This window comes from Musa acuminata, chromosome BXJ1-9, assembly GCF_036884655.1.
Source record: "Musa acuminata AAA Group cultivar baxijiao chromosome BXJ1-9, Cavendish_Baxijiao_AAA, whole genome shotgun sequence".
Classification (NCBI taxonomy): domain Eukaryota; kingdom Viridiplantae; phylum Streptophyta; class Magnoliopsida; order Zingiberales; family Musaceae; genus Musa; species Musa acuminata.
Genome location: NC_088335.1, coordinates 44,785,643 through 44,803,347, shown reverse-complemented (window position 1 = coordinate 44,803,347; position 17,705 = coordinate 44,785,643). Strand labels below are relative to the sequence as shown.

Here is a 17,705-nt window from a genome sequence, read left to right as displayed (position 1 = left end):
GTTATTCATCAATCAAGTACGGAGTATTCTGGCACTGCTCGATCTGGGTTAAGTCATCATCATGTTTTTTTTCTTGATCTTCTCCTCTATCTCACATCTCATACGAATGAAAGCTTTGTATGCTTAGTATATATTATATACACATGAATATGTTGCAAATGTTGATGTGAATTTAGGGAAAAAAAATGCAAAACATGAAGCAAAACTTGCAAGTAAGAATAAACTTGGGTTAGGAGTTTGCGATTTGTCCGACCACATCTGGAAGTGACAAGATTGTGATGTGATAGATAGATAGATAGATGGTGCAGTATAATCTTGTTCTCCTTCTTGTCGTCCTCCTCGGGCTTCAGCCAATCTGACTCAGTCGCATGTCCAATCGGTCCTCAATTCCGCAGGTACAATTGAAAGTTCGTGTCAACTTTCAAGCGAACATAGACATTTCCGAGGATTCTCCCCATACGCCCTCCCGCAAGCAAATCCTCCGTGTGTAAACGTTAGTGTTCGTCCACGTGGTCCGACCGTCGTCTGATCGCCTTACAAATCGTGCCGCACGTGATGAAACGCGCGCCGCGTCTTTGAAGGGGGAAACGAACCGGATCGCTGATCACCTTCGTTTATAGCTGCGTAAGATAAGCCAGGAATCAACATTCAACGGAACAGTCTCGATGTGGTCGTCTTCCTCTCCTCCCCCTCCTCTTCTCTCCTCTCCCCTCCCCCTCCTCTTCTGCTCCTTTGAAATAGTCTCTTCGGATGAAATTTTTATCTCCCGTCATTCCCATGTCTTGGAAATCAAAATCAAACCTTGACGTAGTACATTCAAACTACTTCTTTCCATCGCCGGTATATAAAGAGAGAGGGTGCACTCCCTATCCCATATTCCGACATCCCCTAGTATACAATCGTTCTGTAGATAACCACATGGCGTCCGTGCGTAGAGTTCTTCCCACTCGTCTCGTCTCGAGGGTGGTGACGGCATACAAGGAGCAGGCCGCCGCGGCGGCCACGAGGAAAGGGAGTGTGGCGGACAGGGTCGACGTCGCCCGCTCCTACGACGTGTTCATAAGCCACAGGGGTACCGACACCAAGATGACGTTGGCCGGGCTGCTCTACGACCGCCTCGTCCATCACAACGTCCACCCGTTCCTGGATAACCGGACGATGGAGCCGGGGGACAAGCTGTACGAGTGCATCGATGCCGGCATCCTGCAGTGCAAGGTCGGCGTCGTAATCTTCTCGCCCAGGTACTGCGACTCCTCATTCTGCCTCCATGAGCTGGCGATGATGGTGGAGGCCAAGAAGAAGCTGATTCCCGTCTTCTGCGACGTGAAGCCCTCCGAACTCTCGGTTTTGGACGCCGAGTCGCATTCGCCGGAGAACCTGAAGAGGTACAGCAAGGCGCTTCAGGAGGCCAAGTACACGGTGGGGCTGACCTTCAACTCCAAGACAGGGTAAGGCCCTCGAGTTCTCTTCCTCTGTGGACTCCCATCATTCCTTCCTTCCTTCCTCCGCTTAATTGTTTGGATTCTTTGATGGTTATCAGGAACTGGTCGGAGGTGGTGTCGAGGACTGCGAACATCGTCATGAAGTGCATGAAGGAGGGAAAAGACCGCTGAGGAAGACGAGCAAAATCGTTTGACCAATGCAATGAATCAAGAAAATAATTTTGACTGATTCTTTGATTTGTAATAACGGATGTTAACTGATCTCTTCATTTCTAATAACGGTAACACAATGAGCGACCCATTTGCTCGCGGCATATTGTTGTCTCTTCCTTCATTGTTTTTGACAAGGGAATTCATTCAGTGATTATTCGCAAATAATAAATAATTTTCTTTCTCCCATTCTTTGACTGGTTTGATTTTTTCTTTTACAAACCAAAAATACTTAATTCAGTATATATATATATATATATATATATATATATATTAAAAAATCTTGTAATATTTGTATTCATTCATTGTAAGGATGATAAAAAAATAGGGTGAGACATTATCCAATTATATTTTTTTTGATTATTGGATCAAAATACTATACTTTTATTAAGAAAACTATAATCGATTCGATATGATAATCAGTATATTTGACTGAAAAACTGATTCGAACTATTTAGGTTTAAAAAAAAAATCATTATTGACTATCAAATGTTAATAATAAAAAAAAAGAGTCCTTTGAAAGGTAGAGTTTTTCCACAGGTAATTGGAAAATAGGAAGCTTGATTCAAACAAGAGCTAGAAAATGTAAGGCTTTCCCAAAATAAAAAGAAAACATAAGAAACAAATTTAAGTGTGTCAAAATGTAAAATATTTTCGTCAGGAAATATATAAGTGGATGATTTTAATTCGGTTTAGTCAGCAAATATATGAGGGATAGTCTCAAGAAGCAGAAGAAACAAGTATGGTTTGGTTTCTAGAAACTGAACTGATTCGAAATTATAATAAAATCGGATCAATGGTTTAATAATTCTAAACCAAATCAGAATCATAATTATGGTTTTGGTTTCTAGAAATTAAAATCAGAATTGAGATTGATTGTTTTAAACCATTTAAATATATATATAAAATAAATAGTTGGTATGGTGTAATGATTAGTAATTTTAGTTTTAAAAATGATGATATCGAATCCGATAGATCGAATCAAAATTGAAAATGAATCGATGATTTTGATTCCGAATCGGATCCACCGATTTCCAATTTTACTGAAATTGTGGTTTGGGAATCATGATCACCCCTATGGTTAATACATAATGTGAAAGGAGGAGGAAGAATGTATAAAGGAAATTTAGAACAATACAGAATAGTATAGGAAAGAGAGAAGAAAATATTAAGTGCAGAGAAGATGTAATAGGGAGGAGAAAGGTCAGTGGCAAATTTCCATTTGTTACCCACATATAGACTTCAGCCAGTATCGGAAGAATGCAGCTTCGGTGGTCTCCCATTTGACCAACAAGCTTTATTTTTCTTCCACTAGAATTGAAGCAAGATGATCCACAGGCACTGTCTTGATTTTTCCGACTTCCAACTCTTCTCCATCAGTTCTCTCATGATTTTGACGTGTAATCTCTTCAGGTTTCCCACATATGACTTCTTGGCAATGTTCTTTCTCAGTGACTCTTTAATTCTTAGAATTAAGACCTACATCTACTCTTAATTTAAGTAATGATGTTTTGATTGAGGAGAAACATCTGCTACTGTCCACCCATTTACAAGAGGTGTTCAAAGGGCTTGTTGTTGTATCTCAAAGTGGAACCAGTCTTTTGAGGTATTGTTCTGCATTTAATGGTAGTGTAATTTACTTGGGCACTTCAAACAACATGATCATTCACAAGGAAGATGTTAAACACACATGCACAGATACCCATCATCAAAACTTCCAGTATTTTCCAGTAATTTGTAATGTGCCAATTGTTTTTCCACTGCTAATGAGTGGACAATACATAGTTGTCTTCTCTGGTGCATTGCTGTGCTTCATCTTATAACATAGTAACACATTTTTGTTGCTACAGAAAATAACTGAGAAGACAAACTTCGCTTTTTGGAACATTACTTCTTTTAGGAGCCTACAAACTCCAAACAGTACCATCTGTAATTTTGGCTGAGCCACTCTTGGGTGCTCGACCAAGAACGGAACTGTTTAGCTATGCTGGCACTCCAATCTGATACTGCACAAAAGCATGACATACTCATCGGTGAGGAATGTTCTTCCGTTTGCATCTGTTGTAAAGTTTAGCTCATCATTTGTAGAAGACTCAATAGTATTATTTACTTGATCAGAGAGAAATATCCAATGTGTCCAAAGCGTCACAAAGGTCGGATCCAAGCTCTCCATCAGAATGCAGATCAAGATCTTCTATGCCTTGCGCTTTGGTTTCTGTTGAATTATTGGATGATGGTTTCTCCAGATAGAGACTGTTGATAAGAACTTGAACGAGCATTCTTTGGTTTAAAACATGTTGTTTCAGCTCCTCAAGATCACACTTCACTCGTGGTACTTCTTCAAGTATCCTGCAGGAGAGCAGGAACCTCAGCTTCCAGGAAAAACAACATATCAAATTTTACCTGTTAATTAGATGCAGCCACACCATTTATCTGAAATTGTTGAGTACCAGAAAGAAAATGAACATTTATCTAAAATTAGATTCCACTTTGTTTATTGACAAATTGTCCACACTTCATAAATTTTACATCAGGAAACCATTAATAATAATGTACGATTTCTTTGTTACTCTCAAGAAGAGATTATCCAAAACCTATTCTTTTAATACAATTCGACTAAAATTTGGAGTATGTAACTACTTTAAATGCCAATTCCATATACTCAATTTCGATGGTCTCTCAACATCAGAACATGTTGGTTGTGATTAGAATCCTTTTATTGATAGCAACAATCTACCACATGGACTGAAAGAAGCTGTTGATCCCTCCATAAAATTCAGAAACCATCAAGTGTTATCACCTCAACTACTTAAATGTCAAATTTCATATACTCAACTTGGATGGTCTCTCAACATCAGAACATATTGGTTGTGATTAGAATCCTCTTCTTGATAGCAACAATCTACCATATGGGCTGAAAGAAACTGTTGATCCCTCCATAAAATTCAGAAACCATCAAGTGTTATCACCTCAACTACTTAAATGTCAAATTTCATATACTCAACTTGGATGGTCTCTCAACATCAGAACATATTGGTTGTGATTAGAATCCTCTTCTTGATAGCAACAATCTACCACATGAGCTGAAAGAAACTGTTGATCCCTCCATAAAATTCAGAAACCATCAAGTGTTATCACCTCTTACAATTAAGCCAATGTTCATCGAAAGCTAATTACAATGGTCAAAGTAGATAAAGATTGCTTTGAAAATTGCGAGGTGGCAAATCAATGGGCTCACACCCCGCTTTTCTTCTACCAAATCATTTGGAGTCCACCTGAATGTGATTGGATTCATATATTGGAATGCCCTTTATTTTTCATTCAGAATTAGGACAAGTTGGCTACATCCTCTTTCTTTTTGAGGTCAGATTCTTCCATATGAACATCAAAAGCAAAATGTTAGGACAACTTGGAGCATGAATTAATTCCTCAAATCCAACATTTAACAAGAAAAGGTCTCTAATTTTTCTGTTGGGTAAATGCTAGACATACCTTAACTTAGTACTACAAAGCAGCAAACTACATTAGAACTGAAAACTTTTGTTAGGTTTATTATAAAATATAAATTGACCAATTTTTGAATGCCAGAAGCCAACCAAATTTTGTTCCTACGAAGTCGGAGCACATGAGAAAATACTTAAACAAAACACGATAAACCGATTGATCCATGAATTAATTAAGCAGGGACATTTACCTAACAAAGGCTGAATAACATGAGTAGACATTTCTATTCAAGTCCTCATCCGATGCCTTCTTTATCGCAAGGAGCTCTGAACATAAACGCTTTACACCCTATAAATAATTAGATAAGGAATTAGTGCCACAATCATGGTCCAACAACTCTGCTCTAGTACCTGATAAGAGATGAACTCATATTAAATTGAACTAACAGGCAGGTGTAGAACAGCTTGTTTAAGCGATCCATCTTGTCACTTCTCTCGAGTGAAACAGTGGATTTACAGATTTACACTCAGGGTGAGTGTTGTCAATATGAATGACTGTATAAATCACCATCAACATAAATGAGCATATTGAAGAACTGCTCCAGATGTTTTCAGTAATCTCCTCCCTTCTCTCGTCCTTTAGTAATATATTACAGACCACTGTTACCAGGCTGGGAGAAGCAATTTGAGAAACAACCCAGAAGAAAGAAGCTGAAAACTATAGCTACTTCTCCTGTGATGATTTATTTCACCTTCATCAATCAATAGTTGGAGCAATTATATATATGTATAAAGGCATGAATTTGGTGTAAATGTCAACTATGGATTCTCTAATAATTGACAGAGTCCTGATATAAGTTGAGAGAATAGAACTGATTCGTCTTACGGTGGAGTCGAGTGGGAAACAGGTTTCCTGGATACTATGACCTGGGAAGACTGCATTCCAATTACATGATAACTTATCGCAAGAGAAGAAGGTACCACTGCGGTCATTGGCTTTAGCTCCATCGGATCCTCGTGATCGCCATCGGAGCTCGAAGTGATGGAGGAGCCGTCGGTGTGGCTCCCCGAGACGTCCTCGTCGGCCATCGGAACTCTAGAGGGACGAGGGACGAGGGACGAGGGGGAAGCACGATTAAACTTTGAGGGGTTGGGCGAATTGGCTGTCGGCTTTCGCCACGGACGGACGCTCGCCCTCGTTTCCTCCGCCGCACGCGACGCCCAAATGTTGATTTCTACAAAGCAAAATATCAAACACGAAATTATATATAGTTTGCGTTCGCAATTTTGTCATTAGTCATTAGGTCATCAAACTTTAAGATTGGGTATCCATAGGGCCAGCGACGAGCCCACGCGAAAGAAGAGGCCCACGAGAAAGAAGAGGCCCACGCTCGTCGCTTCTGCCCTTTATCCGTCCCCTGCAGGGAGAGAGCAAGATAGGGGCCATGGAAGTCGCCTTGTCCTCGCAACGATTGGTCTCCGCCGACTCTCCCCAAATGCTCTCCATCTCTCCCAGATCGCAGGGCAGCGGCAGGTGGGCACCGAAGAGAGCGGCTTTCGGCCGGCCCCCGGTGGCCTCCTCCTCGAGGTCTTGTTCCCTCGGCAGCAGCCTCGTTTCCTCCCCTTTTGTCTGCGGTAGCGTTCACGGCGACTTCAATGGGCTTAAGATTAGGGTTCCGTCGCTGAAGCTGCCGGTCGTATCCACTGGCCGCCGACCCACAAGGGGTGTCGTTACCATGGTAACCAATAGAAGAAGAAAAGTTGCTTCTTTTCCCTAATTGTTTCGTTTCTCTTCTTATTCAGTTTTTTTTTTTTTTTGCATTTGTTTTGTTGAAAATTTTCCTTATTTCTTTATGTTGATTTATTTTGCCAGTTCTGAGTGATGTTATGGTCCCCTTCATCTGGTGAACTTGAAGCGAAGCCGATATCTGAAACGTTCTAACAAAAATGGATTTTATCTGTCTGTCCACAGAATCTGGTGTTTGCTACCGAGATTATTTGTTCTAAAAGATCATTAGCTCAGATATTGTAATTTTATATTGGAAGTCAACCACTTTATCAACGAGTGAATCGGAATGTTTCTTTGTCAATTTGCATTTTGTGACTGAACTATCTGAGAATGAAGTAATAGCATGGACATCACAATGCAAAAGAATTCTAAGAGGGTAACCACATGTTGAGATATCTGTAGGAGAAAAACAAAGTCAATTATAATAGTCATATAAAATTTTTGTTTGGTCTAAGGGATACACGATTGTTACACCAAACCCTCGACACCCCTCTCCACTTTAACCACTTTATTTTAGCATATTCATTCATTATCAATAAGAAAAGAGCTTTAGATTGATCCTTTAAGGAGTTTTATAGTTATGCGAAATTCACTGGACACACACCCTATGGTCTTAGTATTAGTAATTATTTTATCATGCAGATTTTTTTAATCACATCAACAGTTAGTAGATATCTTTGTCGCAAGGGTAAGACTGTATAGACTGATCTCCTTGACACCTCGCACTGACTTTACCTTCATGCACTAGGCTGTCCTTTTTTCAGGTATTGCATTCTTATTTTCTTTTTCAAACTGTTGGATATTGCTGTCATATCATCGCTTGCTTTTGAATGCTATAATGTCCACGATTGATATTTGATTGTATTCTTTTTGCTGTTTGATGACTAATTATCATTTTGAAATGTTCATAACCCTTCATTTTGTTTTTACTTATCGACAGGTTATTCCTTTCTTGAGAGGAAATGCTTGGGAGCAACCACCTCCTGATCTCGCTTCTTACTTGTACAAAAATCGAATTGTATATTTGGGCATGTCTCTTGTTCCATCAGTGACAGAGTTGATGATGGCAGAATTTCTTTACCTTCAATATGAAGACGTAGAAAAGCCCATTTACCTATACATAAATTCCACTGGAACAACAAAGGCTAGTTGTTCTTTCCCCTATTAATGATCACATTTTTATTTACCTTTTTTATTTGTGAGGATAACATTTTACACGTTATAATCCCTGAATTTCTGATACATGGTATTTGGTAGATTGAATATTAGAAAAGTTATGTAATATGTGTATTTCTTTGTTTATCTGTTAGCTGTATACTATATTTAACCATTATAATTGAGGGATTATAATGGCCTGTGAAACTTAATTGTTGGATTCACATATGGATGCTGCAGTTATCTGTTTGAGCTACATGTGTGTCAGTGGATTTTAAAACCTGCAGTCATGTTATCTCCATATCACTAATAACATATGCAGCAGTTATCTGTTTGAGACACATGTGTAAATGAAGTTTCCAGTTTAGCTAAGATGTTAATTTCTATCACTTTTAACTCAACACAAGTTGCTATGTAGCAGAAGCATGTGGAAAATGGAAGCATATTGTTGCAGAATTTCTTTCAAGACTTTGTGTTTCCCTAGGGTGACTCCAGTTGGTATCTGTGCTTTATTTTTTTGCACCACATTTAGGATTGTGACACAAGATACAAGCTGACTTATGATAAAAAACAATCTTCCTATAACTTACCCTATTTTTATGTCAATTCTCTAGGGTGGGGAGAAATTGGGCTATGAGACAGAGGCTTTTGCAATTTACGATGTCATGAGGTTACTGCCTTCACTCATGTTATTTGAACTATGTTGACTTATCTGTTCATGTTACTTTTGAGTCTGCTGACTATATGTGATTAAGTGCATATTACCCAAGAGTTAAATAGTTGCTTTTTCTTACAAATTCTTTGATGAGGGAAGATGTCTTTAATGCTTTATGAAAGTAAGGGCTTATAACTAAAAAGGCGATAGACCCTAATATCATGGTAGATGTGTGTTTGAATACCTGTGATGATTCAAGACTGCTGCAGTAATACTCTTATCACTGTACAACTAATATAACTTATTGATGAGAGCAATGTTGCAAATCGGAATTATTCTATTACCTCAAAGTAGTTCAAATTTCTGAAAGTCACCATAGTCTTGTTGACATGCAAATCCAGTTATGGACTGGCATGGATCTGTCGGCTCCATCCAAGGGTAGAGCATATAGGTTGATTTTTTTGTTTGCGAATACGAGGCGGTATAGTCTGATATACCAGTTGATGAAATTGGTAACAGATCAAGATTTGATTTCTTGCTGCAATGAAATTTTGAAAGAATTGTTTTGTTACCTCTACTTGTTTCTTCTCTACTTTATAACTTTATGATTATCATGATTATACTGCAGTCCTTTTCATGTTCAGATGGGGATTAATGAAAATTTGCAAATCAGGCAGAATGATATCAGTTGTAATGTGCTTAATATAATTCAATGTATTTCTTCCCTCAAAATATAGTTATGTCAAACCGCCAATCTTCACACTGTGTGTTGGCAATGCTTGGGGAGAAGCTGCACTACTCTTGGCTGCTGGTTCTAAAGGAAACCGTGCTGCTCTACCGTCATCAACAATAATGATAAAGCAGGTAAATTCACCATTCTGTAATTTTATGTCACTACATTTCAGTGAACTGTGGTATATTTGGCTTTTATATTGTATATCTTCTTTTTAGACCAAAGTAGTTGCCTTTTCTTTCTTTGCGTTATTTGTTGATTAGATCTATAAATTCTTACTGATATTATCTAAATTATGCTCCTATTGAAACAGCCTATTGCAAGATTTCAAGGTCAAGCTACAGATGTTGAACTTGCAAGAAAAGAAATAAGAAATGTGAAGGCTGAATTGGTATGGGTTCGCTCTTTTGCTAATGAAACTGAATAACACCATTCATTTCCGATTTTAAAGAATCTTCCAGATGATGTGCAATAAGTTTGTTTAGGTCATTTAAAAGTTATTCTTTGGAATCCTGGATTTATAAAATTGTGGTTTTGGTTGATTGCTTGATATTATCATTTCTCATGCACTGTATTAGGTGCTTTATCATTTTATATATGTTGTTATTTATCTTTGTTTTTTATATCTTGGCATTTGTTAGTGATTTTCTTCTTGAGTTGGTAGATGTCTTAAGTTATTACTTAACCAAACTTCTTTAAGCCATTACAATGAAGCCAGTAAGTGCCTGATTACAAATGACATTGAATTTGTTTCCATGACGTATAAAATTTTATTTTTCGTCAAGGAAAAGAACCTGATATATATGGAGAATTTTCTTCATTGAAAAGGAAGCTAAAACTGAACAATTTGGATTTAACATATCCATCTGTTGTTGTGTTCTTCTCCTCTCTCTTTTTTCCTCTATTATTGATGTATTGATTTTCTGTTGCTTCCTTCTTGTTCTCCACCTTTGTCTTTTCAAAGTATTTAACCTCCTTTGAACTAGTTAGCCAATTTTTTTTTGATTGATTACATCTCAATTCTAGTAGTACTTCAGTTTGGAAAATATGGATCATTGTTATTCATATTCAATGCATTACTTCAAACGGATATGTTTGGCTTTGTACTTCTCTCTAGGCTCCAAGAGAAGTTAGTGCCTGACTGTGCCTTCACTTCAATGATAACAGCACTAAAACATTCTTAGAAAGCTATACTAAAAATGATGGGGTTCACATCCTTACTCCATTTAGTGGTACAAGTCATATATCAATGTTCGTAAGAAGTCCTTTTGCAAATATATAATAGCCAATTTAGTCAATCTACTCCTACACAGTTAAAAATTTGTTCTTGGTTTTAATGTGAAAATAATCCAAATTAATGCTTCAGATGCTTGCTTGTTACTATTTTACTATTTGAAACTGCATATCCATCATGGTAGATGGTTCTGCTTCCAAATATTTCACCTGGAGATTCCTTTAGTGAGCTTCTCCTAAGAACATTCCTAATTGTGCATGTCTACTGGTCCGAGCCTAGACTGGTTCTAATGCCAATTTGGATACATTTAAGTGAAGGTTGAATCTTAGACCCAGATTGCTCTTGAGGCTGTTTAAGTACCAGCCTTACTATTCTGTTTGATGTAGCAGGTCTGAGAGGGATGGAAAGAAAATGTAACTTGGATTTGTCTTGTTCTTAGGAGGACTACTCAACTTTATCCGCTTCTCCTTTATCTGCATTCTTCTTTCCTCCGGGGAGGCATGCTCGCTTTCCTGGCTCTCTCACTTTTTTTCCCCATTGAAGTCCATTTGGTGCTCGGTGTGACACCAGTGATCAAAAAGTAAATCCCTTCTCTAAAATTATGGTCAGTGTGCTTAGAACAGTGACTTTCTCATGGCCTCACAAAAATTTTCTCAAAACACAGCTTTTCATGTATGGAAAAAGATGACTACCTTTATTCTATTCATAATCATGCAACAAATTGCCTCAACCAATTTCTGCAACAAGATCTATGCTTGTCACCACAGGCATGACTTTCTTTTTTCTAAGTGCATTTGACATGTCCAAAAGAAACCATTCTTTTTTATGAAAATTGCAAAGGAAAGTATTCTGCTTTTTTTTTTAATTTTATTTTTTGCTTTGTTACATCTCCTTTTCCTGACCAATATGGTGATGTATATAGTGGTTCATACAAACATGAATGCGATCAATATGACACCGTTAACTGATAACATTATAGTGGATTGTTTGCTCATATGAGAATGGGTTTCATTATGGTGGGATCATATGATGGACTTCTGCAAAACTGATAACAACTAGGATGAATGAGAAGCAACATCATACTGAAATAGCATTTTTAGTGTCCTAGGTTTTCCAAGACAGCTTTTGAAACTATGCTTCTGATTGTTATTATTGAAAGTGATGTCAAACATGTTCAGGTTGGCTTATACTCGAAGCATATAGGAAAATCTCGTGAGCAAATCGAGGAAGATATCAGACGTCCGAAATATTTCAGTCCTAGTGAAGCAGTTGAATATGGTATCATTGATAAGGTAGTATTTAGCTAGAGAAACACATTTTGTTGCCTAATTTTTAACACAAGCTGTGGCTGAACTCACCGTTTATGGCAGGTATTGTACAATGAAAGAGGACGCGAAGATCGGAGTGTTGTTTCAGATCTTAAAAAAGCTCAACTTATATAGACTGCTGAATCTAAGACTTGCGACAAAGAATTTTAAGAATGTATTATGTGATTATATTACAGATGCAAGCTGCATTTTGGTCAGTCTTCGAAGAGCAGTCTTTTTCAAACATTAGTGTAGTTTCTGCCCAAATTGGTTGAAGTTCCTTTTTAATCGTGTGGTGATTTCATAGTTTAATGTCGGTACAAGTCCGATGTGGTGGTGGTGGCAATCAGCAGCAATCGGAGAGCAAGTAATGGTTCTCACATGTGCCCCTCGTTTGATCAGCAGGAACAACGGCCTCATCCTTTCATTTTTGTTGATTTTTAGGCCTCAATGAGTAATAATTTTTGTTTTTGCTCTATATCTGTTCTATATGACTTGCGACACATTGCAGGAAAAAGTCAGCTATTTTTTTACCCGTGATCGCAGAAACGAAAGGTTTTATAACTAGTGAAGTTAATATTGAATATGTTGAACATACTTTTAGCAATATTATGAGAAAAATAAGCAAGAAACTTCTGTAAGCAGTAGTTTTAGTCAAGGATTGCTGAATCGGTCCCTACGAATGTATCGATCATATGTGTTGGTATGGTATGTATTGAGATATATCGATTTTTCGCATGTTGGGATATATTTATGGTATATTAAAAATTATAAAAAATAACTCTAAAAATATTTAAAAAATAAAAAAATTAGAATAGGGTTTTAAAGTTAAAAATAGATATAAATTTAGTAAAATAATCTAAATTATGAAAGAATAGTGGTATATATCTTTTTCGGATTTTCAAGAGTAATCTTATAATATGTTTTGCATCATCCTTTCATTAATATTGAATTAATTATGTATAAAGAAATGATTTGAATTATCGGGTTTTGTTTTAAACAACTTAAGCTTTTAGGTTCATGGGCGGTAAATTGGAGTCCTCGATCTTATAAATTTGTATATTAATTTGATTTATTTATCGAATTAATTATGAAATTGATTCCATAACATAATATACTGATATATTGTATGTCATTGCTGCATCGATATAATGATAGTCGTAGTTTGATCGTTGTGGATCACACATGTTCGAGGCAGTTCATGAGGCAAGTACAATTGTGGCATATATTAGTACGAAGCATAGAGAATAATATCAGAACTTCTACTTTCACTACTGATCTGCTAAGTTTGGCCAACTATTATCGTATTGTTATTGGCATAAGATTATCCATAATACGATGATTGTGAATACGATGAGCTTTGCTCTGTGTTTACATTGTGAAGACTTTGTCGTATCTACTCAGAATAATCCACTATCTTTTCCTTCTGTATATAAACTTAACTAATACCTTTTGAGTTCTATGATCCGAATCTTGGATGATGTGTAAAATATTGTTCTTTGATCCATGCACCACTCTCAAATTGTGTCGACGGGACCATCGACTCCTTGGCGTGATCACCATCATTGGTTGAGGCACTACTGTCCATGTCGCTACCATGTCTCTAGACTAAGCATGTTGTTTAATGCGATTGAGAAGACATTTCATTATTCAACTCAACTTTTTCCAATAGTGCGACTAATGCTACTGTCTTCCCCTTTGCCTTTTCCTTTGCATGCTGGGCAGACGACTATGACGGTTGGGTGTATCTAGTTACTCAAGTAGTCTAACTCGATGTTCTCCCACCCCTTACACCACGTTATGATTGAGGGGAATATTCCTCCTACTGGGGATGTGCTTCCTCTTCTTTTTATTGTCTCGGTGATAAAACATAGATGTTGAGGATCTCCCGCCTTATCAAGTAAGGGATCCTCTTGGTTCTCTACTATTTCAACCCACTCTAACATTGACTTTGAATCTTTGTTATAGAATTGGAGGTCGATGAGATCAATCTTTGTTTCGTTTAGCTCATTGTCTAGCTCCACATGACAACCTTAGCTGCATGTTATAGTGGACATATATCATTTTCTCTAACCGTTTATACAATAGTCTGTTGTGGACTTTTGTGTAAATCAATGCAAACATCGACCAATTACATTCACAACCACTAGATGTCATCTGCGAAATTACACAGATAACAACATTCCTTAAATTTGGTGTATTCCCTTCAAGTTGTAACCACTACTTGACCACAAAAAGATATAAATAAAACTTTATTAACATAATAAATAATTAATATAAAATATAATTTATAATCAATATATGTGTAATTTTTTCTCACTATAATCTATATTATAATGACACGATATAAGTATAATGTTGGAAAATGAATCAATTATTTTCCAAAATAATTGACTCTCCATAATAATATCAATTGCACCGATAATATTTGACAAGAGTCGATATATAATATTTCTTAGTGCTGACAATAAATCTAATCGCGATCTAAAATTATTCCAAAATTGAATGACCAAATTTAGATAATACGCTACAAGATAAATATTAAAAAATTATGAGTTAAATTACATTAGTAATTTAAAAATTAGACAATAGTAAGAACCTTTTAAATATTAAAATATTATGAATTAAATTATATCAAATATGTATTTACCTACATTATGGATATCTTGATCTATATGAACTTTAGTCCTATGATCGATGATCTGTAAGTATTGCTCGACCTGAGAATCATCTTTAAATGCTTTCTTGACTTTCTCTCTTGTTGTAATTGGCATATATTTAAGATAAGGCATTTGGGGACGCTTATCCATATCGATTTTACGGAGGACAACATAAAGTGGTTCCTTTTTTTTCATAATTTCCTAAAATCTAGAAGAAAGAATAGTCTTCTTTTTTTTTAATCTTTTTTCCATCGCTCAATGTTGAATACCTAGAATCAGACCATTCTTGTAAGATGACCATTGCCTTAAGGTCCTACTTCTTTTGTTGTATTGAATTTAAAACAATAAAATTTATAACAAATCGAATGTCTCTAGGTCCGAGTATTTCACCATTTATATATTTTTGCATTAAAGAGTGGACCAATAATGATTATATATAAACTTTGTAATCAATTATACTCGAGCTATGCTAACGGATGGTAGCTCACAATATCCTTCGGTATTAGATCCATGCAATGCAATGAGCTACACATGGAGTCCAAAATAATGTTTTCCTCTTTTTCATCAATTGTAAATTAGCATTCTTGAAAATGGCTTCATTATCGATGACTATCTAGATAGTGTACTATGATTTGATCTCCTCTACTACCGTTTCCATTAGGTTTTCAATATCGTTTGCATCTTGAATCTTATCGGAAGCACTGGCTTATGAAAAACTATCCGTTTATTGCAATAAATAAGAAAATTGATGATACTCATTCTTGTTGACTCTATCCAACTATCACACATCAGTGTCACCCCGTATTCATCCCACTCTCTCTTGAAAGATTTGATTCAATCCTTTAGTTTTGTTGTCTCCTCATCTAAATATACATAATGGATCTCCTTTGGTTGTGGTTTAATCCTATGCTAGATTTTTGAATAGAGGATATTTGATAATATGGACGTTGGATAATATGGTAGCTCACAATATCCTTCGATATTAGATCCATGCAATACAATGAGCTACGCATGGAGTCCAAAATAATGTTTTCCTCTTTTTCATCAATTGTAAATTAGCATTCTTGAAAATAGCTTCATTATCGATGACTATCTAGATAGTGTACTATGATTTGATCTCCTCTACTACCGTTTCCATTAGGTTTTCAATATCGTTTGCATCTTGAATCTTATCGGAAGCATTAATTGGCTTATGAAAAATTTTTGTTTATTACAATAAATAAGAAAATTGATGATACTCATTCTTGTTGACTCTATCCAACTATCACACATCAGTATCACCCCGTATTCATCCCACTCCCTTTCTGAAGGATTTGATTCAATCCTTTAGTTTTGTTGCCTCCTCATCTAAATATACATCGTGGATCTCCTTTAGTTGTGGTTTAATCCTATACTAGATTTTTCAATAGAGGATATCATACTTTGATAATATGGACCTTGGATTATATTTGTTTAAATCTAATAGAAGTTAAACCATTTTACAATTGTCTTCCCAATATCCCATTTCTTTTCTTTTGTATATGCATCGTCAATCCCTGTTTGTTTTGCTGTTTGTGAAGGATAGGCTTGTGGATCAATATCAATAATATATGGTATTGACGTCCAACCAAGTCCTCTCATAAAATCACGGATTCCACTTTACCTCATGCTACCAATTTAACTTAACTTAGGAGAGGCAGTTGGTTATCTTATGCTGGTCGACCTTTGGATTCCTTGTGGCACAGGCCTACTACCATAGTCATGCTTTCATTGTGAGTCAAGTCGTCGATATCTCATTGCTTCCTCATAGATGTACTGATGCTCCAATGATACAAAAATACTAACTATGAGATCATGTTCAATTTCATCACCACGACCATCACATTCATCATAACCAACTCTTGCGTATCCCTATAGTTTTCTTTCTCAGCTCTTGTCTTCTTTTTCATTGCATCTTCCCTTGCCTATTGTAACTTATCTTAAAAGGATTTATGAACCTCCGTTAGAACTTTCTTATATTTTGCAATATCTGGATATCTATTGGCCAATTACATCTCCACCCTTATTGATATGATCACAATAAATGCATTACTAATGATGATAGTTTCAGTCGAGCATGATCTGAAGTATCCTCATATACATGTTCCCTTAGTATCATGTTCTTACTAAAATTAAATCAAATAACAAAGTGCATGTTCTTACTAAAATTAAATCAAATAACAAAGTGCAAGTATACGTAATGAACTAACTTTGTCAATCAACCGACGTTAAATATGTAGAATTAACTTAATATCACAAAAAAATTCAGTAAATACACTAATTATAGTAATAAAAGAACTTAAATAAACCATAATTATCTCTATTTTACCATTATAAAAATTGTCAAACATCCTAAAAATTATTAAATATGTATATTTGACCCAACGTAAGTAAATTATGATGAAATCATAATTAAATATATTAATTACACTATTAACGTAGTTAATTACTCTTTAATTTTTTTTCTTCGTCATTATAAATATGTCAAATACTCTTATATGCATAAAGATATTTAATTAATCCAATATGTGTCAAATTTTGATGTCATCATAATTAAATAAACTAATTATAGTATTAATATAGTTAATTAATCCTCTTTCACCATTATAAATATGTATTAAAACATTGAATTGATCCAATATTGATTAAATTTTAATTAAATCATCAATAAATCCACTATTTATAATATAAGAAATCTTAATTAAAACCTAATTACATCTATTGTACCATCACAAACATATAATTCACCTTAATAGACATGACATATAAAGATTTGACCCACTAAGTGTTTAATTTTGAAAATTTATATTAAATATACTAATCACAATATTAAAGATTTTAATTACTCTTTAATTAATACTATTTTACCATGAAAAAATAAATCAAATAATATATTAAATATTAAATTATTAACTATATAGAATAGACTTAATCATCTTATAAATCAATAAAGATATAGAAAAAGAACAAATACATCTTTGATTAGAGTGTTTTTCCTCTTAATCCTCTCACCTCAATCTCTCAAATTTGATCAAATCAATAAAATGTTGAGTTTAGGA

At 35.6% G+C, this 17,705-nt stretch overlaps 3 protein-coding genes across 5 annotated transcripts; 2 read left to right on the top strand and 1 right to left on the bottom strand.

Moving 5' to 3' along the window:
* Window positions 1-918: 918 nt before the first annotated feature.
* Window positions 919-1,613, top strand: LOC103998993 (probable 2' cyclic ADP-D-ribose synthase BdTIR). Its single transcript, XM_009420620.2, has 2 exons — window positions 919-1,448; window positions 1,541-1,613. Exons 1-2 carry the CDS (start codon window positions 919-921, stop codon window positions 1,611-1,613), a joined length of 603 nt encoding a protein of 200 aa, XP_009418895.2.
* A 1,744-nt stretch (window positions 1,614-3,357) lies between these two features.
* LOC135585154 (exocyst complex component EXO84B-like) lies at window positions 3,358-6,328 on the bottom strand. 2 transcript variants are annotated; one of them, XM_065083985.1, is made up of 4 exons: window positions 6,077-6,328; window positions 5,347-5,444; window positions 3,763-4,001; window positions 3,358-3,658 (listed from the first exon to the last, which is right to left on the bottom strand). In XM_065083985.1, the coding sequence occupies exons 1-3, from the start codon at window positions 6,182-6,184 to the stop codon at window positions 3,767-3,769; spliced, it is 441 nt and encodes a 146-aa protein (XP_064940057.1). In that variant the 5' UTR covers window positions 6,185-6,328; the 3' UTR covers window positions 3,358-3,658; window positions 3,763-3,766. The 2 variants fall into 2 exon arrangements, with proteins under 2 accessions (XP_064940057.1, XP_064940056.1); XM_065083984.1 differs by having other exon boundaries at window positions 3,358-4,001.
* A 189-nt stretch (window positions 6,329-6,517) lies between these two features.
* Window positions 6,518-12,501, top strand: LOC103998861 (ATP-dependent Clp protease proteolytic subunit-related protein 4, chloroplastic). 2 transcript variants are annotated; one of them, XR_010479793.1, is made up of 8 exons: window positions 6,518-6,834; window positions 7,825-8,028; window positions 8,654-8,709; window positions 9,432-9,558; window positions 9,741-9,818; window positions 11,840-11,953; window positions 12,032-12,182; window positions 12,276-12,501. XR_010479793.1 is itself a non-coding variant. In XM_009420468.3 (7 exons), exons 1-7 carry the CDS (start codon window positions 6,541-6,543, stop codon window positions 12,101-12,103), a joined length of 945 nt encoding a protein of 314 aa, XP_009418743.2. In that variant the 5' UTR covers window positions 6,518-6,540; the 3' UTR covers window positions 12,104-12,446. The 2 variants fall into 2 exon arrangements, 1 of the variants encoding a protein (XP_009418743.2); XM_009420468.3 differs by having other exon boundaries at window positions 12,032-12,446.
* The last annotated feature ends 5,204 nt before the right edge of the window (window positions 12,502-17,705 follow it).